The sequence below is a fragment of the Lates calcarifer genome, linkage group LG17, assembly GCF_001640805.2.
Source record: "Lates calcarifer isolate ASB-BC8 linkage group LG17, TLL_Latcal_v3, whole genome shotgun sequence".
Lineage (NCBI taxonomy): Eukaryota > Metazoa > Chordata > Actinopteri > Centropomidae > Lates > Lates calcarifer.
Window position 1 is genome coordinate 16,617,787 of NC_066849.1, and position 24,604 is coordinate 16,642,390.

At 39.6% G+C, this 24,604-nt stretch overlaps 2 protein-coding genes and 3 non-coding genes across 5 annotated transcripts; 1 reads left to right on the plus strand and 4 right to left on the minus strand.

Moving 5' to 3' along the window:
• The first annotated feature begins 1,438 nt into the window (after positions 1-1,438).
• On the plus strand, positions 1,439-5,488 carry b3gnt7 (UDP-GlcNAc:betaGal beta-1,3-N-acetylglucosaminyltransferase 7). The gene is made up of 2 exons (XM_018673067.2): positions 1,439-1,713; positions 2,991-5,488. Coding segments are annotated over exons 1-2 (1,245 nt in total). The 5' UTR covers positions 1,439-1,711; the 3' UTR covers positions 4,234-5,488.
• Positions 5,489-11,993: 6,505 nt separating this feature from the next.
• Positions 11,994-20,206, minus strand: ncl (nucleolin). The gene is made up of 16 exons (XM_018673066.2): positions 20,039-20,206; positions 18,834-18,935; positions 18,620-18,731; positions 17,611-17,736; positions 17,065-17,319; positions 16,688-16,834; positions 16,392-16,475; positions 16,087-16,210; positions 15,706-15,842; positions 15,409-15,535; positions 14,973-15,109; positions 14,486-14,615; positions 14,056-14,198; positions 13,687-13,813; positions 13,026-13,315; positions 11,994-12,752 (listed from the first exon to the last, which is right to left on the minus strand). Exons 1-16 carry the CDS (start codon positions 20,054-20,056, stop codon positions 12,688-12,690), a joined length of 2,124 nt encoding a protein of 707 aa, XP_018528582.1. The 5' UTR covers positions 20,057-20,206; the 3' UTR covers positions 11,994-12,687.
• Positions 13,520-13,646, minus strand: LOC127143516 (small nucleolar RNA SNORA75). The gene has a single exon (XR_007814993.1). It is a non-coding gene; the product is annotated as a small nucleolar RNA SNORA75 (small nucleolar RNA).
• LOC127143515 (small nucleolar RNA SNORA75) lies at positions 14,266-14,397 on the minus strand. Its single transcript, XR_007814992.1, has one exon. It is a non-coding gene; the product is annotated as a small nucleolar RNA SNORA75 (small nucleolar RNA).
• Positions 17,409-17,547, minus strand: LOC127143518 (small nucleolar RNA SNORA57). Its single transcript, XR_007814995.1, has one exon. It is a non-coding gene; the product is annotated as a small nucleolar RNA SNORA57 (small nucleolar RNA).
• Positions 20,207-24,604: the final 4,398 nt, after the last annotated feature.

Consider the following 24,604-nt stretch of genomic DNA (forward strand, 5'->3'; position numbering starts at 1 on the left):
TGTAGGTTCAGATATAATTTTACTGGAAATGGGTGAAGGGTTTAGAGAGTATGTCAGACTTAGCAACAACAGCAAATGTGACAAAAAAAATTGCACACAGAGCAGTGGACTTGAGTCTCAAAGAGCAAGTCTTCTAACCTGAATGAATGTATAGGTTGTACTCTCTGATATGACCCTAGCACCCCATCAGTGGTGGGCATAGTGGACCTTTGTCATCATAGTTACAATAATAAACAGACAGGGCTGCTGTCATCATTAAAAGACTATTGGTTTTAAATTTGAAATAAACAGCAGCTTCCTGTTTTTCAGATCCATCCCCACCCTCATCCTAACACAGACTTTGTCACTTTGTCATACTGCTTCACCTGACATCCTGACGTCATAATTACTATGGCTGCTAGAGGTCACCTATTAGTAAAACATAATTATGGGTTGTAATAATCTGCTTGCCCAATCTGTGGGCTTGATTTTTTGTCAGTCAACATAACTCACCCGGAATAGTCATAAAATGTAAATATTATTCTTGTGAATATTTATTTCAGTATTGTACCTTAGAATCATTAATCAGGTTAAACACGGTGAAATGCCACATGGCCTGAAACAAGCTCAAAGTTACAATGGCAACAGTGTATTGTTATTCAAAGTATTACCTGTTTGCTGTGTAGTAAACTGCAACATGTAGGACAAGTGCTGTAGCTGTATTGTCTTTGTGATGTGAATCTGACAGGTGATAGCTTGGGCTTTTGAATGGACATAAAAAGAAATGTGTTTTATGGTTTCAGAAGGCATTTCTTCAAAAGTTGCATGCTGCATCCTCTTATGTAATCTGGTTTTTTGTTTGTTGATTGGTTCTTACATGTGGTAAGTGGAAAGTCACTAACAACATTTACTCAACTTCTGTAAGCTACTTAAGTATAAGTGCTTGTATTGTCAACTCCACAATATTTCATTGGAAAATATTGTATTTTTAGCACTACATCTATATGAAAGTTTAGTTATTAGTTACTTTAAAGGAGAGTTTACATCAAAAGACAATATCAACTAAACTACTAAGCTTTTTAATTAATTCCATCTCAGTATGCTACAGCAATAAACGACTGATGCTCACATTCATTTCATCATGAACTGTGGATTTTGAAGTCTTAAATTCCGCCATGACTCACTGCATCTATCGCTTTTTGGAAATTGAAACTTAACTTCAAAGTTTAACTGAAAGTGTAAACATGGTAGATGTCGCGCATTGTCTCTTCCCCTCGTGGTTTTCAATAAGAACCTTAAGTAAAAGAAATCCATCATTTACATTGTTTAAACAGGGTTATTGTAGCCTAAGACCTATGGCAGAATACTGTGTAAACGACGTGTTCATTCATCATCAGCGTCCTGTGCGTGTGTGTGTGTGTGTGTGTGTGTATGCGTGTCTGCTGCTGCTGAGCTTTTAAAAGCGGATCTCAGTGAGGGAGTGGGAGCAGTTCTCCGCACCGCACATGTGCATCACCAGGCAAAGGCACCTTTAAGATCTCGTTTCTCGCAACAGTAACTGCAACACGACTGTCTTCGATGGAGGGGATTATTTTTTTTTTTAGCATTTTGTGAATAAGCCGAGGGGATACAAAGTTAAGCCGTTCACACTTTTGTGGTTCCGATAAATCAGCACTTTCTTTATTTATTGCCTCAAAGCGGCCGTCACAGCTCGTCGAAAGCGTGAGAGAAAATGTAAGTGGCATCCACCGTGATCAATTTAAGATACATTGTCATATTTAAAACTTATCTACAGCTCTCGTCCCCCTTTGTTCGGTTCGGTTCGGCTGCATCCAGAAGCTGCAGGTAACTTCAAATCTTAAGCAGTTTGTGGAGGCACTCATCAAGACTTGGACGGCTCGGAATCGAGTCTTTGCAATCAGGTGCAGCCCCTCTTAAGTAGTTAAGTAGTTTTAGGAAGAACAAGAACGTCAAGGGCAAAAAATTAGTCACAAATCTGTTTTTCAAACGTGTAGATTGTATGCAGGTAGCCTGTTTTAGTAGTAAGGAGGGGAAATGCGCAACATTTTAACAGCGTGGGCTAAATGCGCATATTTCAAGTGCGGCAATCTGTTCTGTCTCTCTTTCAGTGTCAAACTGTCTCTGATTTAAAGGCTGAATTTCGTTAAGATGACCGATTTTATTAAAAATGTGTTGGCTTAGGCTGATTCCAGAACTTACAAGAATTTACCTCTTTTTTCCCCTTTTTTTATGAAGGGGGAAATGTCTCCTTCAAAGGGAAAGGGGCCCACTCTGTGTCTCTGGGGTCGTGAATGTAACGAGTCCTGGCATGACATGATGGAAATATTCCACCTTTTCAAGATAAAACGTGACAAGTGCTACTTAATCCTATTGTGATTACGTAGACATTTATGGAAACAACATGCTGCGATTAAAATATAATATTAAAACCACTGTAACTCATATGGACATTTTTGGATTGTATGCTGTGTATGCAAAACTGCGAACAGAGAGCACACTGTAATCATATGATACTAACCTTCCCTTAGGCTATTCTTTGGCACCAATGACTATGCATAAAACAGCAAGTATACCTCTGCAGAGCATGTAAACATGTGGGAAGCTATTATGGTGACAGTCAGTCCTCTGTGCTTCACTGGCTATACATAAACCGCAAATATTCCAATGTGGGTAGTGTAAACTTGGTTTAACCTCTAAGGAATAATTTTTCCATCTTCATACTTATTTTTTTAAACATCAAACAATAAAACCAGAACACATGCCCATGGTATCAATGAAAAAGTCAAACTTTTGGTGTGATGTTTTCACTCCAAGACTATCGCAGTCAAACTGGTGAAGGTTTAAACAGAAAGAAAAATTAAGATCACTGTTTGATCTCTTGAAACAATGCATCATGATGTTATTAATACAATTCAATATTTAGCTTTCTGACTTAGGCAGAGGTGTTTGTCGCCTGTCTTATTGGCATCTGTGTCTGTGTCTTCACCCAGGATGAACAACAGAGATCGCTGGAGGGTGTACAAGAAGGTCAGTGTCATGTTTTTGCTGGCTGTGTTGGCGCTGACTGTTGTCCAGAGAGGGAGCATCAACATGGGAACTGCCTTCGAAATCGAGAGGCAGGCTCGCATGGATACCTCTGAGGGAGCGGAGCTGGGAGAGAAAAGTGACTCATATTTGGGGCTAAAAGGCTTCTGGAAAGCCAGTAAACACCAGCCACAGCCCAAAACCCGGGCCACCACACAGGGGCCCAGAATCACTGAAAACAGCAGCCCCAGAACCTGGGATGTAACTAGCTCCAACTGTAGCGCCAACCTCAACCTCACTAGCCAGGACTGGTTCAAGAGCCTGGAGGACACTTTCAAGCAGTTCATGCTTTATCGACACTGCCGCTACTTCCCCATGCTCCTCAACCACCCAGAGAGGTGCACAGGGGACATATATTTACTCATGGTAATTAAATCAGTTGCCACCCAGCACGACCGCAGGGAGGTGATCCGAAAAACCTGGGGCAAAGAGCAGGTGTTGGATGGCAAGAGGATAAAGACCCTCTTCCTTCTTGGTAAACCCTCCAATGAGGTGGAGAGAGCGAACCACCAGAAGCTTGTGGAGTACGAGGACTACATCTATGGGGATATCCTCCAGTGGGATTTTTTGGATAGCTTCTTCAACCTCACACTTAAAGAGACTCACTTCCTCAAGTGGTTCCACATTTACTGTCCCAGTGTGCGCTATGTATTTAAGGGGGATGATGATGTGTTTGTCAGCGTGGAGAACATCTTTGAGTTCCTGGAAAGCAGCAACCATGACAAGAATCTGTTTGTTGGGGATGTGATTTTCAAGGCTAAGCCCATTCGTAAAAAAGAAAACAAATACTACATACCCCAGGCTCTGTATAACAAGACCCTATACCCTCCATATGCAGGCGGAGGTGGTTTTCTGATGGATGGGACCTTAGCGAGGAGGCTTCACTGGATCTCAGACACCGTGGAGCTCTACCCGATCGATGACGTCTTCTTGGGCATGTGTCTGGAGGTGCTTCAGGTCACTCCTATAAAACATAATGCCTTTAAGACGTTTGGCTTGGTGAAAAATAAGAACAGTAAGTTGAACCGAGAACCTTGTTTCTTTAAGAGCATGATTGTGGTGCACAAGCTGCTCCCATCGGACCTCATGCATATGTGGAATCTGGTTAACAGCGACCTAGTCTGCGCACAGAAAGTAGAGATCCTATAGCTTCACGAAAACACCAGGTAAGGACAGCACCATCAAGCTGAGCTAAACCTTGGTGGATACCAATAGGAAGTACAATACAATGCTTGAGAGCTGAAGGCAAACTTCCCAGTAAACTCTCCTTTATGTGGAGAGGCTGCTGCACCAATGGGCACACTAAGGAGGACATTTATTTGCTCTACAATTACAGACTTTGTATTCATTCCATTGAATAATAATTTGTTGTGGACCATGCTGCAAAATATTTAAATTTCTTCCTCTCCTATGCGGCCAACACCCATTCTTCCTCTTCTGCTTTGAAATGGTGGAGGTTTTTCATTGGCCAGGAGCAATACTGCAGTGAGCTGTCACGAAAACACCAATGACAGCAAATCCATTAATGTGAATACGGTTTAAAAATTTTTGGTAAAAAACTTCTTGAGCGGAGAAGTGGTAAACAAAACCACGAAAATGTTGTAACTGCTGTAGCATACTGTGTGTTCGGATCAGCCAAAGGGAAATAATGTTTGGATTAGTCTTTACGTGAAATTATAAGGGCAGTTAGTATTGTGTTCAAAAGCCATTGCACATGTGGCCGTTACGCTAGCATTTTGGGTTTGTAATAAGTGTTACACATTTCTTGGTGTTACAGGTATGGTATGCTGCAGAGTTGTCAAATGGTTTCAAGTAAGAGAAAGAAACAACTCTCTCTACCTCAGTAATTTGGTCAAGAAACTTTTAATTCCATCATTTGTCACATTTTTTACTTAAATGTAACCATGACACCATTATCTGCATATACAGTACACACACACACACCTTAAAGAACTATTTGAATCGTTTTTTGTATCATAGAGGTCCTTGCACTCATTTATATGGAATGTGACTGACTTGATCTGGACTTCCACTACTCCTATACTACTGGAAACCTTTTTAAAATGTCTAAACTTGATACATGTATGCTGTCTGTGGATTTGAATGCGCTGATATACTTGACATGAATTCGGTAGAGGGTTTACATTGACACTGTGAACTAAAACTATTGCTGGTACGTGCGTATGACATGTTAATTTAATTGTCCCCCAGTAAGGGGGGGGGGCAAATGTGGAGTTCTTTTATTTAATTTAAAGCAAGAGATGAGCATAGTAATGTAATGTTCAATGATCATAAAGCTGAACGTTGCGGGTGTAGTAGGTGATGATTATGTCTGGATGATGTAAATATATGTTTTTAAAAAATGTACATAGATTGTCATCTGTAAATAAACATATTGACAATACAGTTGTCTTTGAAAATCTGTCCTAGATCAGCTGTTTTTGTGTTTGGTGTTATCAGCGTCAGAACATCTATGTGAAAATCCATCTCAGGTCACCCAACAATAGTGTCCAGTGTTGACATATGGGTATCAGTTACACAACTAAACAGTAAAGAAAACATGCATGTTCAAACAACCATAAAAGTAATAATGGTGTACTCAAAAAAATATAGGAAATATCTATAGACCAGCATTCAGCAACTTAAACCAAGTGCATGTTCTGTTTTCTGTATAAAAGTGGTAAAATATCACAATATATCAATATATAAATATCAATATCAAGACTTCTGTATTATAGTAATTACAGATTATCTATGCTAAAAGAACCAAACCCAAGACAGAAACTGAGGAAATATGATACAACTTTCTCCAAGAATCTTATGTTATTTGGTATGGGAAATATTTTTTCAACTCACTGTATATTTTGTATTGGTTTTCAGAAAGCAACTGTGCATGCTCCTGACTTGGTGTGACATTTCACACTGTTTATGTTAATATACACTGATACTGCCAGTTAACAGTGAGGATACTGTTTAGAGCTTTAAGTTGCCTCATGAAGACAAAGAAGGCATCGCTGAACAAAACAAATACCATCCTGTTGTTCTTTACAACCTCTTTTCGGGACAAAGACAACAAAGCTGAAGCAGAAACAGGATCTTCTCTGTATTGTGTTTCACGAGGGGTACACTCACCAATACAGAAGCATAGCTTAAGTAGGTTTATCTCTTTCAACTGTACTCTTTGTCAAACACAATGTGCGGTGTTATGGAGTCAAAACTACCATGAAAATGAGCTGAATTATCTGTATTGTTGTACAGTGATCAGTATGGTTTATGCAATATGACCTGAGAATGTATCATTTGAGACTGTTTAACAAAAGAGAACACATTAACACAGCAATAGTATGGAAGAGTGTGAATATCTTTTGTTATCAGAATTAAACTCATTGGTTCTAATTTCCTTTGTTGTCTGGGTCTCTGGGATGGGGGTGCAGGTACTGGCAACATGGAGGTGTGAATGGGGGGATGACAAGTAAGTTATTAGTAGAAGTGAATTTTCCTACAGCTCCATGTCCAAAGAAACAAAAGCTACACAAGGATGCAACTATGTGAAAAGGAAATTCTACCTCATGGCTGTTGGTGAAAAGTCTTAGAATTTTAGACATCCTTACCAGATATCAAGTTATACAAATGTCAGTTAACAGTGACTGTAGTGCCGCTGTAATAAAGCTCATAGCAGAGGAAGTAAAGAAGAAAGTACGACCATTGCATATAACCCCAACTTTGTCTAGACTTGGTTTTACATCATAGCTCCAATTCAGAAAAGATTTGTATTTCACATGAGTTAAATTTTTCACAACAAATGTCCATGACCTACCTGAAATCACTGTGGTTCAGACTGATAAAACTGACAAGGACTAGTTCTATTATTTATAAGTCAGGGGAAATCTCTAAACCCCATATTTTGGCAGTTTTCAGAAGACATTACTTGGCAGTTCTCAAAAAAATTAGTTGCTTTTTAGCCATGCTAGCAGTATGGGTTTAGGAACTGCAATGTCCCTTTGTTGTCCTCCACTTTAGACTATAATATCTCAATAGGTATAGTATGGATTGCCATGAAGTTTTGAAAGGGCATTCCTGGTGCCCTTAGGATAATTTTTAATATCAATCAAACATCAATCATCCATATAATAAAATCATCAAAACATTGGCACAAGATGAAATGTTTGACCAAATACTTATCAAATTAATGAAGTTCCAAAGAACTTCTACTGTACTTTGTGTTTACTGTTTATTTGCCACTATTAGCATTCGAACACACATTGTCATTGTGAGCATGTTAGCATTTTGTCTCAAGCACTGTACAACTTCACTGAGACGCTATTGCAGCTGTAGAATCTTAATCTTATCTATATTACTCTTTACTCTGGCTCTGTGGGCCTTTTTTCTCAGCTAATTATAGCAAGGCAAATTTAAATGAATCATTGCAATATTCATGTCCAATTGAGTCATCTTAATAATAAAAGAAATAAAATAATAAACCTTGATAAACTTCTAAAAGAAAAACACTCATTTCCAATGTTAAAAATGTGATTGTGTGTGTGTGTGTGTGTGTGTGTGTGTGTGTGTGTGTGTGTGTGTGTGTGTGTGTTTGTGTGGGTGGGTGGGTGTTTGTGTTCCTGTGAAACTACCCTGAACAAATAAAGGTTAAAAAGGATGTACATTAGGACGTATTAAGTTTTATAGTAGGAAGTCATAGTTTTAATAGTCATTGCTCAAGTGAGCGCTGTATGTGTCTGTGGGAGTGGCTACCCAATTTAAAAAAAACGCTTGTCCACTTCCTCTAGAGAAAGTAAAGAGGAAGAGTAGAGGAGAGAGTAAAGAGGAATCTAAAGTCCACAGACCAAACACATGATATTAAAGACTACACTGAAGGTCAGGAGCACAGTTTGTACTCTACCTTCATGCAACACTTAAACTTTAAACACTCGTTCTCAGTGTGACTGAAAAAAAAACACTGGCTTTGTGGCTTAGAGAGCTGACTTATCAACCATCAGCCAAAAATGTACCATCGTCTAGTGTAAATGTCCCACTTCGGTGATGATATCTGACTGTATGCGAGTACACACCCAGCTTTCCAATCTGCCTGCAGGCCAGGAGCTGCATATTTGTTGACACTAATTGGAGGAAACTTTTGATGTTAGCATGGTCAGTGGGTCAGCTGGATGGGCAAGAAAGCTTTCACACTAGCCCTCGATTTTCTTCAAAGGCCTCTGGAGCATCGTCATTGGCGTGGCTAAAGTTGGGAATGTTGTTGCTTGGGCTAAAATTAAAAAGAACATTCCTCAACCTACAGGCTGCTGACTACAGCTTTTCTATCAGCAAATCATGTATACTGTAGATAACACTACTGCTGGCCACTTACAAAATAGCAAGTGCTCCAGACCATTTAATAGGATTTTATATCCAATGAAAAAATTGTCCTCTACAGAATAATGGCTGACACATGGCTGCCTGGAGGAATGGAATAATATTTATTTAAAAAAAAAAAAACAGAAGCTTGCAAAAACACTTACATCCTACCTCAGAAATCATTTGAAAAAAACCTAGATTAAGAAATGATCATCATAAACAGTAAAGAAAATGTCAACAAGAAATGGGGGACTAAGCAGAAACTGAGATCAGCTAAACGTTTCTAAGCTAAGCTAACTGGTCGCTGACTCCAGCTACATAATTACTTCATAGACATGAAAGTGCTATTAATCATTTATCTAAGTGTCTGCAAAAAAGCAAACAAATGTGGAACTAGTATTTTCATGGGGAAAGATTTAGCCAAACACTTTGTCACAGCAGCATATCTATGTTCCCAGGTTAATGTTCCCAAGTTAAATATTCTGTTAACACATATTAACCCTCACACTGTGGTTGGGTCAAAATTTACCCATTTCAAGTTAAAATCTTGGAGAAATATTATCATTTGTTGCATTGGAACAAGGCTTTAAAACAGCTATATAAACACAACATCCCTTAACCCTAACCTCAAAAGTGTAGGCCTAAAAAGTGTAGGCCTATTATGATGACAGCCATATGGCAGTGCTAGGGAACAGAAACCCCCTATGATAGGTTCCCAAAATAGCCCATGTTATATCAAGCAAATACAGAGTGGTTGAACATCTTTTTCATGTTCCCATTATGTGTTATAGGATAGCAGGACAGGTGAGAGAGAAAATATATAGAATGGGGAACCCTTTGTTATGTTCCCATTATGTGCTATATAAATCTGGGGAACATAGGACCCTGAGAACATATGAATGACTTGCTTGTCAACCCATAGCTTATTTGCATCATCAATACCACAAGAAGTATGCGTTAAAAAAATGTGTATGGTTATGATTGAACATAACTGAACTGATCTTTACAGAGGAATTTCAGCAGAGCACGTAGTGCAAATGCTGAGAGTCAATTTCTGTCATCAACTCAGACACACAAATGTATGTGTGCACATAACCTCCTCAAAAACAAAACTACTGAGTTGACACAGAAACACATCTCACTGCCAGTAGATAAAAACTGAGATAATATCACTGGTATCAACACTATGCAAATACAAATATGAATATCGCCACAAAGATAAGACGCAATGTTATTCTACAATATTAAGCTATTCTGCAAATAACCTCTAGTAAAATTTGAGTGCTCTTTAGCTGTTTCATTAGATTTTAGTTCAAAACATGAGCAATTGATCCTTATCTGATGTATAAGACAGAAAGTGATCAAAGTGTTTGTATAAGCAGCAATTAATAATTACACATGCATTGTTCTCCAGAGGTCATTAAACCAAGCACAGTATCATGCACAGTATCTCCATTATGTACAGTGAGGAAATGTAATGACAGTAAATGATTATTATCAGCAGATAAAGACAGTGTAGTCCCTGACTCCTCCTGTCACGCTGGAAAAGAGGCCAAGGCAATGCAACTTAGTAGTGCATAGTGCATCCGTGCTATAGAACACCATGTACTTGTTGTGACAATGATCCATTGTGAGGAGTATTCTGAGCAGTATACTCCCATTTAAAGAGGGCCCTTTTTAGAGCCACTAAACAAATAAGATGAAGTATCAATCTCCGTCCTCTCTCCTCTTCACAATGCCCTATTGACTCTAGAAAACTAGAGGGTAAAGTAGGGAGTAAAATGTTAGCACCCTCACCTCTTCTATCATACTGTCCACAATGGCTGCCAAATATTATGCTGAAAAATATTTTCAGAGCTCCCTCCTTATATGATTCTGAATTACAAGGCAGCTGCTTGCAAGTCCTGTTATTTATTTCTGGTTGCATGTGGATTTGCTCAGCCAGCCAGGCTGCATGCCCCTGTGGATGACTGTTTCATTAGAAAAAAAAAAAAAAACAACAGGAAGAGGAGAAGTGATACAGCAATATGAAAATGAGCTGAACTGAAAGCAGCATTCAAAGATGAACTCATTGATAGAAAAGAAAGCACACAGGTTATTCTAGACGGCTGACATAACGCCACAGCGAAAGGCTATCATGACCTCTGTCACTGCTCAAAGCAGGGGGCAACAAATCTCTTAATAGAGGTATTCAGTGGTGCCATCATCAGTGCCTCCCGCCCAGGCACCTTCAGGAACAAGGGTCCCTGTTCAGCTAACAGGGCGCCGGGATGACAGCATACTGCTGTCCCCTGTCTGGTAGTGTCACTGACAAGAGGCACCTATCCTGCAGTTCAGGGTCAGTCTTCTGACCAGTGAGAAATGAAAGAGCAGAAACTGTAGGTCCACTGTGTTTAAGTAAACTGAAACCACGGTCAATTTCCTTTTATGTCCAAGCATACTTTTATATTTATGATTATTCCAAATCTGAGGTGATGATAGGGTTATTGGTCAGTAGCAAAACCAACATAATTTTTGTATGAGGTGTAATTTGCAAATCTGCAAATTTAAGCTACCTACTGCAGTTTCATAGTCCTCACTTAACTATGCATTTTCCAGCAAGTCCGGGAGTAATGCATGTATCAAATACAATGGCAAATTAAATTATGAAGTCGGCCTTTATTCGATAGCGACTGTGTAAATGGACAGGAAATGCAGGGAAAGAGAGCAGGGGAATGACATGCAGAAAATGGTCCTTGGTCTCTCATTTCTCAGTGTCACAACTTTATGAATCTGTGTCCAGTTTCTGTGGAAGCTGTTACATTTGAATAGGTAAAGTTTCACCAACAAATCTGCATATCTGAGGTCAAAACTTCAAAACTTGAATTGTTTCAGTAGTCTGAGTCAGCCTCTAGAGATGTGTGGTTTTATTGACATGACATGCAGCCCTCTATAGCTGCTCAGACACTTTGTTCATGTAACAACTGCTAAGTTCCGCTTTGTGGCCACTGGCTGGGTTGTCAGACAAAAAGGCTACCTGATGGAGACTGCCACCTAGTGGAAAAATGTACCAGTGATGCAGCTATTTTATGGATAACAGCAACCACTAGATAGGTATTTATGTAGTTACTGTTACTCAGAGGAAATGATTTGCCTAAGCTTATAAATGTGCCCATCTTCCATCCATTCCAGGCAGATGTATTTCTATATAGATTAGATAAACACAAAAATCAGGTTTCAATAATTTGTTCATTCACACCACTTTCAACATAATGCAATACAATTCAACAGTGCATAAATGAAATCCATAATTTGTAGCGCTGACTCAACAACAGTCTTGACAACAGATTTAGACAAGCTGCACAAAGGCAGCATTTATTGCAAGGATGTTGTATTGAATTGCATTATAAGCAGTAATATGTATTCAATAAAAAGTAGCAACTCTAAGTAAATGTATCATACTTGGCAACGATGTACAACATTTGCCAGTTCTATATTTCAGGGATAGTTCAAACCAGTGGGATCCTGCTGATACTTCATTCAATTCTTCAGACTGATGAGTGCAATGAGGACAGACATTTAAAAATCACCACCTACAAGGTTTTATTCAATCACATGAAAATCTCGATTCTCAGATGGGAAAAATTAGTCAATGCACTACAAATATTTTATGTTACATAGATAAGGTCATTCATCCTCTGCGACTCAGACACCGACTGTGCCCCACCAATCAAACGTGGCATGTCCATCTATGCCATGTTTTTTAAACACCCAACTCTCAAATCTATCAAAATATGCTTTGCACATTACAGTAAAACTTGGCACCTAAAGCAAACTAAATGACAAACAAAATAAAAACAAAAACATATAGATACAAGTGTAATCTTTTTTTTTTTTACAAAAAGGTAAAATGAAATCATACAAACTGTTTAAATTTACACAATGTATCTGACAAAGACGCATATTTTTCACAGCAAACTTGTTTGCCAGACCCTTTCCATTTTACTCCTTCGGAAAAGCAAGTAAGCTAACGAGGGCGAGGGGTGCAGGTTTGCATTCAGGACATTCAGTACTCGCACGTAGTACTTGAGCTGAGAGGGTCAAAAGTACCATTCTGGCACACAAGGGCGGGGGAAGGTTGAGGGACCTAAATAAAGGGCTAAAATGCCCATTAACAGTTAAATATATGTCAATGACGCTTTCTGGAATGTCCAAAAGCTCTGAAAACTGATGAAACCAGAGTCCATTCAAAAAGTAAAATAGACTAAGGATTTAGTCATCAAACTTGATTTTCTTCCCCTGGGGTTTGGCTCCAAATCCACCACCACCTCTTCCACCTAAAATAGAAACAAAGTCAACTCAGTTAAACAACCACAAGTACCAAGAATGCTAAAAAAATATCTAGAACACTAAAGGGCAAAATTTGCCATCTGCCAAAATCATATCTAAGTATGATTCCATAAACATACAGTACAGCTAGCTGGCATCAGCCCGATAACTTTTGCCTGGGTATTAGTGTTCTGATCATCCTCAAAAACAATATTTAAGAAAACATGTTATTGTTACAGATTTTACCTAGTATTTGAGCACTTAATAGCCATTTCCTTTACCTCCAAAGCCGCCACGTCCTCCTCCTCTACCACCACCGCGGCCGCCAAACCCACCACGACCTCCTCTGCCGCCGCCGCCACGGCCACCGAAGCCGCCAAAGCCGCCACGTCCTCCTCTGCCACCACCGCGGCCACCAAATCCACCGCCACCTCGGCCTCCACGGAAGCCGCCTTCGCCCTTGGGCTTGGCATAGTCCAGGGTCACCTTGCTACCGTCGATCTCGCCATCCTCCATTGCCTCCTTGGCTGCCTTGCAATCCTCCTCGTTGTCGAAGTCCACAAAGCCAAAGCTGTGGGTCAAGACAAAGAGCTTAAGGTAAAGTGAAAACTGAATGGTCCACTAGTCACAAAAAAATTGAATTCCTGCTAACTTGGTGCCATGTCCTGCACCTAAAGCAACACTGAAAAACAAATCAGATTAAATTGGAAAACTGATCCAACACTTAACCTAAGAAAGTATCATTTCTTTTCACAATACTAGATTATTGCATTGCTTTTGTTTCACATCAGACATGGGCAACTGCCACTAAGGTAGCTGCCTGTTTAACTGTGAGTTTGCTCTACTTCTCATGCGAATCCGTATACTATCACTAATGGACAGAGCGGTGCTCACGAGAAGCATGAACCACCAGAGGGAATATTTAAAACTCTCCAGACTTACCCTTTTGATGAGCCTGTGTCTCTGTCTGTGACTATCCTAGCTGCTACAGCGCCCTCGAATGAATCTTTAAGGGTCTGGTCTGTTGTGTCCTCAGAGAGACCCTTGACAAAGAGGGTTTTTGTTGGACCTGGGTAAAGAGAAGTCATTGTTAAATCCAGTTTTTAAATGGCTAAATTTGATTTTATTCAAACATCAGCTGGGAAAATACAAAGGCTTCAATAAACTCAAGTCTCATGCACAGACCAGATCAGTACTTGACTATCTTTTATATCTTCACAGATTTTCAGGAAGTCAAATTTTCATCATATCTGGCCATGTCAATCTGGGATAATATCCAAAAACAGACCACTGTCCAGTTTGTAGACCTACCTGAGTTTCCTCTTCCCCCGTCTCTGCCACCACTGTTCTGGCTGTACTCCAGTCGAATTGACCGGCCTTCGATTTCTGTGTTGTTCAGGTTTTCCAAGGCTTCCTTAGCATCCTCTGTGCTCTCAAACTCTACAAAAGCAAAACTAAGGAAAGAAGCATAACATTAGGAAATGCTGAACATTTTATTTTCAAGTGATTCCTCAAGTAGACATCTGTTGCACAGCAGACATAGGCAACACCCATGAGATGAGGGCCAGCCTGTTCTAACTATGCATTGGCTCTGCTTCTCGTGCGAATCCATGCAAAATCATGGGTAAGATTAGGAGGAGCTCATGAGAAGGTGTAACAGTTTAAATTTAAAATCCATAGGAGGATAGAACTTGACTTAAAGCCAGTCAATACTACTGCTATATGCCACACAGATACTTACCCTTTAGCTCTGCCGTCTTTCTGTGGAATCCTTATAGAAGAAGCCTTCTCAAATGTGGACTGTAAGACTTCTTCTGTGGCACTGAAGGCAAGATTATTCACTACCAGTGTTTTGCTAACTCCTCCTGCCACTACAGGAAGAGAAGGAAGGAAGGAGACTAGTGAGATAAATATGAAATATTTTCATTCATGTCCAATTCTGCACCGGATCCAATATCTGACTATCTTGCATCAAAGTGTAATTAAGATTTATTCAGAGCCTCTACGACACATGAAAACATGTGTAGGGCTTTGTAATCAACATAGTAAGTGCAATAACTTAAGATTTATTAGGAATGCTTCCTGCCTCAAAGCTTGCTTAAAAGCAATGTTTCAATTGCAATATTCTACTCCTATAATCATGAGGCAATTAATTACACCACAAAAACTTTTACTTAGTCTCCAATTGTTTCAATACCGATGCAGCTTCAAATGCCTTAAGAGTTTACCTGCTACTTTAGCTCCTTTCTGACTCTTTTCTCCGACGTAATCGATGATTATGGACCTTCCCTGTACATCAGCTCCCTGCGCCTCTTCCAGCATCTTCTCTGCTTCAGCCTCAGTTTTAAACTCAATGTAGGCAATGCTGTTAATGGAGAAGGGAAGATTACTTGTCTGCAACAAGAATAGCACACTGTCAGCCAAATGCAGGTCAGATGTATAGGGATGGGAGGCTTGAGTATGAGGAAACAAAAAGCAGACACATGTATTCTCCAAAATGGCAGCTCCTAAAACTTTGATGACAACTGATCTATAAACTAAAAGGTAAGTCAGTTTCCTACACCTTCTAGGATTCTCACCTTAGATTAGTTTGTTGGACTCATTTAGTACTGTCTTGTGTTTTGTTGTAATGTTCATAATGGGTACATGCTGGTTTGTTCTTACCCTCTATTTGAACCGTTCTGGCCTGGAGGTAACCTGACATCAACTGCATCTTCAAAGACTTCCCTCAGGTCATCAGCCGTCGCAGAAAAGGGAAGATTTTTTACAAACAGTGTCCGTGCGTCCCTCTCTGCGGGACAAATGTCAACATCAGCATGGTTATTGAGACTAACTCAATTTTAATTTTCTAGGAAATTCTTAAAATGCTGACTGACTTCCTGGAAAAGCACCCGCTCTATTTTTTTGGGAGGGGAAACACTCCCAGATGTGCACAGGAACTTGAATGATGGAGTTATTTACCTTTCTTGCCTTCCTGTGAGCTGTCTTTGCTGCGGGCCTTGTCCAACTTCAACTCCTGGCCCATGACCTTTTTGCCATTGAGCTCCAGCGCCTTCTGCATGTCCTCCTCAGATGCAAAGTCCACATAGCCAAATTTCCTGTTGAGGCAAGTCAAGGAGGAACAATTAAGACATTCATGCTGTAAAAACAAAGAAAAGCCCCAAGATGTTGCTTAAGGCAATAACTTGGGCTGCATCTGCATATCTTTTTCACTTTCAAATGGGATTCACTGTTTAGTTTTCAATATGAACTGACAGGAAATGTCTGTATGTACCAGCCAATGAGTTAAATTTGAGTGATGAAGCTCAAATACTGACGTAATTTTTTTTAATGATTACTCACTTGGATCCTCCTAACCGGACATCAGCAACCTCAAGGCTGTTCTTGGAGAAGAATTTCCTCAGGGATGACTTGATTTCTTCAAAGTCTTTGTTGGAGTTCAAGTTTCCAACAAACAGACAGAAACCTGGCAAACAGGAGTAGAGCTCCACTTTATTTTTTGAGTAAACTTCTACCAATTAAAATTCGGTTGTGTCAGAGAGATTCAGACTAATAAGGTGACATCACACATCAGTATTAAGTCCCTTGTTTGTCATCATAATAAAATGTTGACATTTGATTGATGAGGTCAGCACATCCATTCTTACCTTCGCCCTCTGACTTTGCCTTTTTGGCAGGAGGTGTGTCCTTCTTGCTATCTGCCTTCCTCTTTCCAGCGGTCACTGGGGCTTCTGCAGAGATGTAAATGTTGCATAATTTAATTCACAAACAGCCATACAGCCAATACAGAGGAATAATATTTGGGACAGGCAAATGGTGTTAAAACTGTGGGAGTGAAGGCTTTGCCACAGCTATTAGAGACTTAACACCTTGTACAAAATGTCTAAAATATGTGCACTGTTTATTTATTGGGATTTGACAACTTTCCATCATCAAAACTCACCCTCTTCTTCCTCATCATCATCTTCATCGTCATCTTCATCATCGTCATCATCATCATCCTCTGACTCCTCCTTGGCCTTGACCATTCCTGCTTTCTTTGCCTTGGCAGCTGGAGGAGCAGGAGTGGTGTCCATCTCCTCTTCAGAGTCTGAAAAGCAGAAACATTGTCAGAAGTTCTCTCAGACGGTCACTGTGACCAAACTCAAACCTATGACAACATGCATCAGATACATACAAAAGGTGACATCATACGTGATCAGTATTAAGTCCCTTGTTGATCATCATATAGCTAAGACTATAACTCCACACTGACCTAGTATACCCATTATAAAAGATAAACATTTTCTAAAAATAAAATAAATCAAAGTTTAGTCTAACCATCTTCATCGTCATCATCATCATCAGATTCCTCCTTGGCAGGGGCCTTTGCAGCTTGTTTGGCAGCTGGTTTAGCTGGAGTAGCCTTCTTGGGAGGTGGGGCCTCTTCTTCTGACTCTTCATCGTCGTCATCATCATCGTCGTCGTCATCATCATCATCAGAGGACTCCTTTGCAGGTTGGGCCTTCACTGGGGGCTTGGCAGCAGGTTTGGCTGCTTTTTTGGGTGGTGGGGCCTCCTCCTCTGACTCATCATCTGGACACAGTACACATTCAAATTGTGAATTTCAACGAACCCTGCAGAGGGGAAACCTCCAGACTCCAACAAGAGCCATTAAAAGGCAAGAATGTCACAGCGATTGAGGATAGAACCGGCAGACGATAAACACACACCGGTACCGAAGACATAGCGCTGTATTCACTTTTCCTCCGTACATTACACACATGGGTACTTAACAACCACATGCATGCCAAGAAATGGAGGGTGTATGGTCGTTTATGACAAAATTTGAGGTGTGTTGAAACAAGACTAAGCTGCAGGTCTCACCATCATCATCGTCGTCATCTGATTCCTCTGCCTTTGCGGGGGCTGCTTTGGCTGGTGTGGGTTTAGCCGGTGTTGCTTTTGCAGGCGTCTTCTTTGGTGCAGGGGCCTCCTCTTCAGACTCCTCCTCTGTAGGTGGAGTGACAAAGCACAAGACTTAACCACACACTTTTCTAGTCAATTTGATTACATAGGATAAATCCACAGTTGTGGTCAGTGAGAAATATGCAAATATATGCAAAATGTGCTATCTGACCTGGCTGTGAGTATGGATTGCAGGAGTATGAAAACAGTGGACATGTGTCTTCATAACATTAACTTTAGAAAATATACAATAAGCTGAAGGATCACATCCCTGTGCGAAACTACAGCTGCAGACTTGTGTCTAACATTAAAGATAAAAATCAGGCATAAACAGCTGCTGAATTTCCCACAAGAAATACAGTGATGTGACCATTTTCCAAATGGAGACTTTGACCATCAAATTCAGTATTTTAAAAACGGTACCCAACTGCAGATTATGCACTGTAAATTATTCTTCCATGTGTACTTTAACATGAGATTGTACCTACACAGACCACTCACTTCTGCATTTTATTTACATTTTTTTTCTACAGGACTTAGTATTCTACCTTTACAATAATATAATGACTATGCAGAAAAACAATATTTCATGTGCATTAATAAAGTACAAACAATATCTGTAACATAAGAGAACTGGTGTGTATATTTACATAGAGTAAATACAGCTTTCCTTTTCAGGTCACCTTGTGAATGCAATGCTAGATTTCAGGTGACTCAGATGTCACAACTTTTCACCAGCAGATGCAACACTAAGCACAATTCCTGTTGATTCACTTACATGATATGAAACTCATTTGAAGATCACATGACATGAAAACCCCCACTGACATTAGTGAAGTAGCTTAACTCTATTCAAGTAAAAAACTAAAGGTTTTTTTTATTATTGTTATACTCAATTAACTTGCATGTGTTGAAATTCATTACTTACCAGAATCATCATCGTCATCTTCACTTTCTGCTTTTTTGGCAGCGGTGCCATTTTTAACAACTGGAGTGGCTTTAGCTGGGGTGGCTTTCTTCACCGCCTTAGGTGGAGGAGTCTATATTAACAAAAAATTAAGTCAAATTTTTTTAATTCACTTAAGATCTGCATAAATACCCACAAATTATTATCAACCATGACAAACTCAATTATATTGTACCTCTTCCTCGTCACTGCTGTCCTCTTCGCTCGATTCCTCCTCCACATCTTTAGGGGGTGGTGGGGCCTTTTTCTTCTGAATGCCTTGTTTATTATTTGCTGCCTGCAAGAAGACGGGTAAAATGTAAATTAGGGAGAAATGTGTGAATAATTAATTAAGCATGTAGATTTCAAAGCACAGGTTAAGCCACAGAGTAATCTTCAGAGGTATGGTGTCCAGGCATGCTGTCCAAGCATGTTTGCTGACATGCTGAAGGGGTGGGGGTGACGGGGGGGAAATCAACCCATGCTTCACTTTAAAGTGAAGAAGTCCAGAACCTCCACCTCTGCCAAAACGATTTAATCATTTTACCAATTATTTACGCAAGTTTCACGTGAGCCACGTTTAGTTTGAGTCGACTATCCGGATGTTAATTTGGTCTAGGGCTTTTCACCTCGTGTGTCTCTCGGAGCAGGCGCACAACCCACGTGGAGCTCAGGAGGTGGGGAAGCTACCATGTTGGCTAATTTCACGGTTAGCAGGCAAGCTTTAAAACGCACGACGGTTGCGGGAAGGAGGGCAACATACTCCGATTCTTACAGTGAACTAGAGTTTAAAAAGGAAATGCCGTAAACTATCACTGACATGCAAGTAACTCTAAAGAAATAAGATTCGGTTCTGCATTTGGACCGTAAACCACTATGCTAATGCTAACAGTTAACCCAACTATGCTAGCCTGAATTGTACAAACCTTTCAAGCCTTTCGATAATTACTGAATAATTGGTGGAATTAATTCGTTTTAATTCACCCGGTTTTCTGTGTATCTCCAAACTACGTGCCTAAGTCGAGAGCGCGCATGAATGCCATCTTGAGTAGTCGCTTAGCGTTAGCAGGCCAGAAAACCATCAGCAAGGCACAAACATGGCTGATCTCGTCCGAGAAGGGACGTTAAAGTGCGAATGTAGTTTCCCCCAAACGCTTTCGCACACAAACGCACACTCTCTCGGTAACGGTGTAATTAAAATGGACGGAGAGCACAAGCTGTAGGACACGAAGAGAGATTTTCCGTCAGTGTCAATTTCCCGTTTTCTCCCCACAAACGCAGTAACTTCATCCGTAAAGGCCTCACGCACAAACATGGCTTCATTTTTATCACGAACGCAGAGGCTTTCGTGGTAAAAAAAAGCAAAAAACAAATAAATAAAAAGACGTAACTTTGTCTTACCTTAGCTAATTTCACCATTTTGCTGCTGTGTGTTTCAGTGAAACACGATGAATTGGAACGTTGCAGACAAGTAACGAAATGGCTTATGTATGCACGTGGCTCAACCTACTCAAAGGGGCATTGGACAGGAAAGACAGACGAGAAGACGCGCTCCTTACTCTCCTGCTCTGCGCGTCCACGCCGACCCGCCCACATGACTATCGTCCACCAATCACAAGTTAGAATATTTGCATCGTGCCCGCGCCTCGCCTACTCAAACAAGCGACGTAGGTTTTAATACAGCACAAAAACAAACAACTAATTGTTAACTACGCTTATGTACACATAGTAAAATAAATGAAGTATTGTGTCATTATCAAATTTCCTGTAAAATACTGTTGTGCTCTTGAAAACAACGTGATATAATACAAATGTATCTCCACATGACAGTCATTTAAACCTTAAATGTTTAGAGAAAAAGAAAAGTTCACAAATGGCACATTTACATTTACTGTATGGTCAGTCAGCACAGAGCGTCTTTATGTCCCATGCGGCTGTTTATATGAACCACGTGGTGTGAGCCAGCTGCCATCAACCATCAACCACATGTGTAGCCTACCATGTGGAGCTCTGCGCTACCGGCTGTGTGTAAACGGAAATACCCCCAATTGAACACAATATATCCGTGGTTTTACATAGCTAACTACATTTAATCGAGTACTTTATGAATCTGAAGGTGCTACTTCACTGTAGTATTTCAATTTATGCTGCTGTGTCTTACTCCAAAGAGGAAAACATAGAACATGTATTCGCCACAAAGTTAGGCCTGCTAGTTCTAACTAGTTACTAGTTTAAGATTTTACATATCATCATAAAATATAACACATTGTTAATGCTTAGCTGGAAGTGCTTTTTTTGTACACAGTCTATGTACTTAACAGTAAAACCCACCCACCTACAACAGTAAATGATATTTTTACAGTAATAACGCTGAAACAATATAAGAATATAACACTGTTAATGGCCTTTGCTTATACTGAGAATTTTTACTTACCATTTTGCTGAGGGTACTTATGCCCAAGCAAAATTCAAATGCAGGACTTAAACTTTGTAGTATTAGTTCTTTTACTCCAGCAACATCTTAATAAAATGTTCCTTCATCGTTGATAGAAACTAAACTACAGAAAAATAACTAGTAGATAACATTTTTTTCTGAGCATTTTAAGGACTTGCCTTCTAGAGTATGCTGAGATTGAAAGTTCATTCCTGAAGGTGACAAAACATCTCACCACAAGGTCCATTTAGTAGACTGCTGTTACACAAACTTCATTTGAAGCAACTTCACAATGCATTTTTGTGTCATATTTCTGGCCCAAATCATAAAATATGACATGGTTTAGAAAAGTAATTATGATTCAACCAGCCAGTTGTCTGATATCTATCTGTCTATCTGTCTGTCTGCTTATGTGTACAAGGTATGAAGTATTCCAGTCAACTAGTTCAGTCCCAGGGGGACATGAACAGCACGTTTGAGTAATTAACCCTCAACACCACACAGAGGCAGCATTGCATTTTACATCCCTCACTTATATCATGAGGCACTGGGTAAAGAAAACCGCTCCATCTCAACCAGCATGTCTCTTTCATGGTATATACTGATGTTGTCCCACAGCAAGATAAGCCTGCTAACAATTCATACTGCAGGTTTGATGATAATAAAGTGTTGTATATGTAAAGTATTTTGGGCCATGTGAACAAACTGAAATTACTGATCATGAGCTGATGTGATGAGAAATCCTCTAAAAGAGAACAGTTTTTAAATTAATTATTAAAGCATGTGGAGATTTGGTTTAACCAAATGATGTTAAGAAATAACATCATCATCTCTTTGTAATGACTTTTTTGACATGCGATAGGATGATAAGCACAAATGATGACCAATATTTAGGCTCTCAGTTTTTTGGACCCTGGTATTGTGTGTATTCTTGCTCACTGAAGTTGTGTGCTAGGACATGGATTGGAGCCGTCATCAATGTTATTAGCTACACACGTGTTCTATGACAGGTCAAAATGTCTCCTGTGAAAAAGGTGTGTCCAACCTGCTATCGAAGATGCTTATCAGCACTGCAGCACCTATTCTACTATGCTTATATGCGCAAGAACATGTATGATCTGTTCGCAACATTTTTGTCCTTATCTATACTTAATTTCTTTGTCTTTTGTCAATTGCATTTTGTCAATGCAATGTAACTGTTTACAGTGAGCTGTGAGGACTGGGTGATTAGAAGAAACTGTGATTCTTACGGGGGAAATATTCTATTGGCTGTTGCAGCAAGCAGTAGCTGAAAGTGTTACATATTCACAGTTACAGCAAATGTGATTTGAACCATGTAGTCAACATCAGCAGTGTGTTTCAGCATTTAAATTCTCTCACATTTCAGTGTTTTTTTCAAATGAAAATACATCCCTTTTCCTGGTTATGTGACATCTTTTTGTTGTTGTTGTTGTTGTTGTTGTTGTTGTTTTAAGTCCTGTCACCTTCATGCATCTGGTTACTGTCTTCTTGCTGTCTTTCAAATGAACTATGCTGAATTTGCAACATGAACAAAGCAATTCTCCTCTTCAAACAAACCCCCTTCTCCCCACCCCTGTCTACACCTGTTATTCACTGCTGTTTCCAGGGATGGATTAAATTGAGTGCATCCAATGAATAGAAAGCACACAGAGGGGAAATAGATGCATCCAGGGATTTTAGGTCAGAGGAGATTTTCTCTAACACAGGGAAATGCACATTTATTTCTGGGCAAGCACCCAAAATGCTTCATAGCAAGATTTAAACATACAGATGTAAATCCATGGTAATGTCTCTTAAAATGTCAGTATTTTTTTTGCCAGTGTCTGCAACCCTTTCTAATGGAGCTATAAACAACTCTTGTCTGCTGTTATGTTCTTATTGGATGGATGATGAATGGAATAGTTCTAGAAATTCCAGCAGCATCACATGATCAACATACCTGCATTTTTGGCTTGCACAAGGTGTGGACAAAATAACAGAACCACATAAATATCCCAAAGTACTCAACAAGGAGTAGATCCACCCACTGTCTTTAGACCACTTTCATTCTCTCACCTTGACTTAGACATACAGGGACATATTGTTCAAGAAGAGTATCTGTAGTTCTCTGAGTCATAATGAAAACGGAGCTATCTACATTTTCAAACATAATTAACTAAGCATCAAATCTGTATGAGATACATTTTATAAAACCCCAAAGGCAATAACAGAGAGGCAATCATATTTATAGAAAACTGAAGAAGTTTGCTTTAAATGTGATTTGTGATATTGAAATGGCTGAAGATGCTCCAGCATTGCAAGAAGGCTCACTAAAAAACCTCAGCAAAGAGTTTTTGTTGTGGTGTCAGTGGCTGAGGCATTCAGTTGCATCCTGGTGTTCATGTGTGGCTTTTAAATGCATGGTCTTATGGGAACATTAGGGGGATGACTGTGTGTGAACCATAGAGTCCTATATATTACCTTTATACCTTCTGCTGTGCAACCATTCAGAACAACTGTCAGACTTTATAGCTCCTATGAGATTCTACAGTTTGTGCTCTCTCACAAGGTTATTTATCTTTGTACACTGGCCTTTGATACAAACATTTAATGAAGATAACAAATATCTGCTTTAATGAACCTCACACCATGGAGCAATGGTGCTGATTTACTTCTATGTGGTACGTTTTAGCAACTATCCTGTTCAGTGTGCACCCTTCTCTGTCAAGCTTTTATCCATGTTTGACAGGTGTTATCATGATTGCCCACATTACTTCTTTTCTTTTCTCAGGTTTTTGTGAGGTGTGTGTGTTGCTTTTGTGTTTTTCAGTGTAAATGTAGCACTCAGCCTCTGGTGTCACAGTCATAACAGTGTTTGTGTGTGTGTGTGTGTGTGTGTGTGTGTGTGTGTGTGTGTGTGTGTGTGCGTGTGTGTTTGAACTAACTATGAATTTGAGAATCCCACATTAAATAAAATGGGTTTTCTTGTCTTGTTAGTGAGTAAACTGCTTAACTAGAAGGAGACATATCAATCATAATAAATTGCATTTTTGTGAATAAAGCCTTGTGGATAAATGAGTGACTCAGTGGATTAACTGAGTCACTCAGACTTTACAAATGAAATATGTTTCTTACAAAGAATGCCTCTCACATTGGAGACTCTGCTTTTGGATTAGTGTCACCTAAATAAAGACGAGTATCAGAAAATTGTTGTTATAAAACTTGAGGCTGTGGAGGCAAAGACTTGACTTGGATCCAAGTTTCAAGATTCTCCGCAACAATGCCTGAAAACTTACTGTCCCCTGATGAATTTCTTCATTAACACTATGCTAATACACTAAAGGATCAAAAGAATATCATGAACATGTCTGCTTTTGACATTTTGCCTTTGTCCCACTGTCCTACAACACAGTGTGACTATAAAATGCAACAGTACAATGTTGTATCTCCATTTTCTTTGTATTATTCATCTGTGAATTCCTCAGTGAGTAACTTATCTTGTGAGTACTTGAAACTTTGTTTGTATGGTGCCT

What these genes read in the sequence shown, in the direction of transcription:
- ncl (XM_018673066.2), bottom strand. An exon ending in TGATGATGAGGAAGAAGAGG is followed by an intron (nt 16,476 to 16,687) that starts GTGAGTTTTGAT and finishes ACATCTCTGCAG; the next exon opens with AAGCCCCAGTGACCGCTGGA. An exon ending in GAAAGGAGCTAAAGTAGCAG is followed by an intron (nt 14,616 to 14,972) that starts GTAAACTCTTAA and finishes CTCTTCCTGTAG; the next exon opens with TGGCAGGAGGAGTTAGCAAA.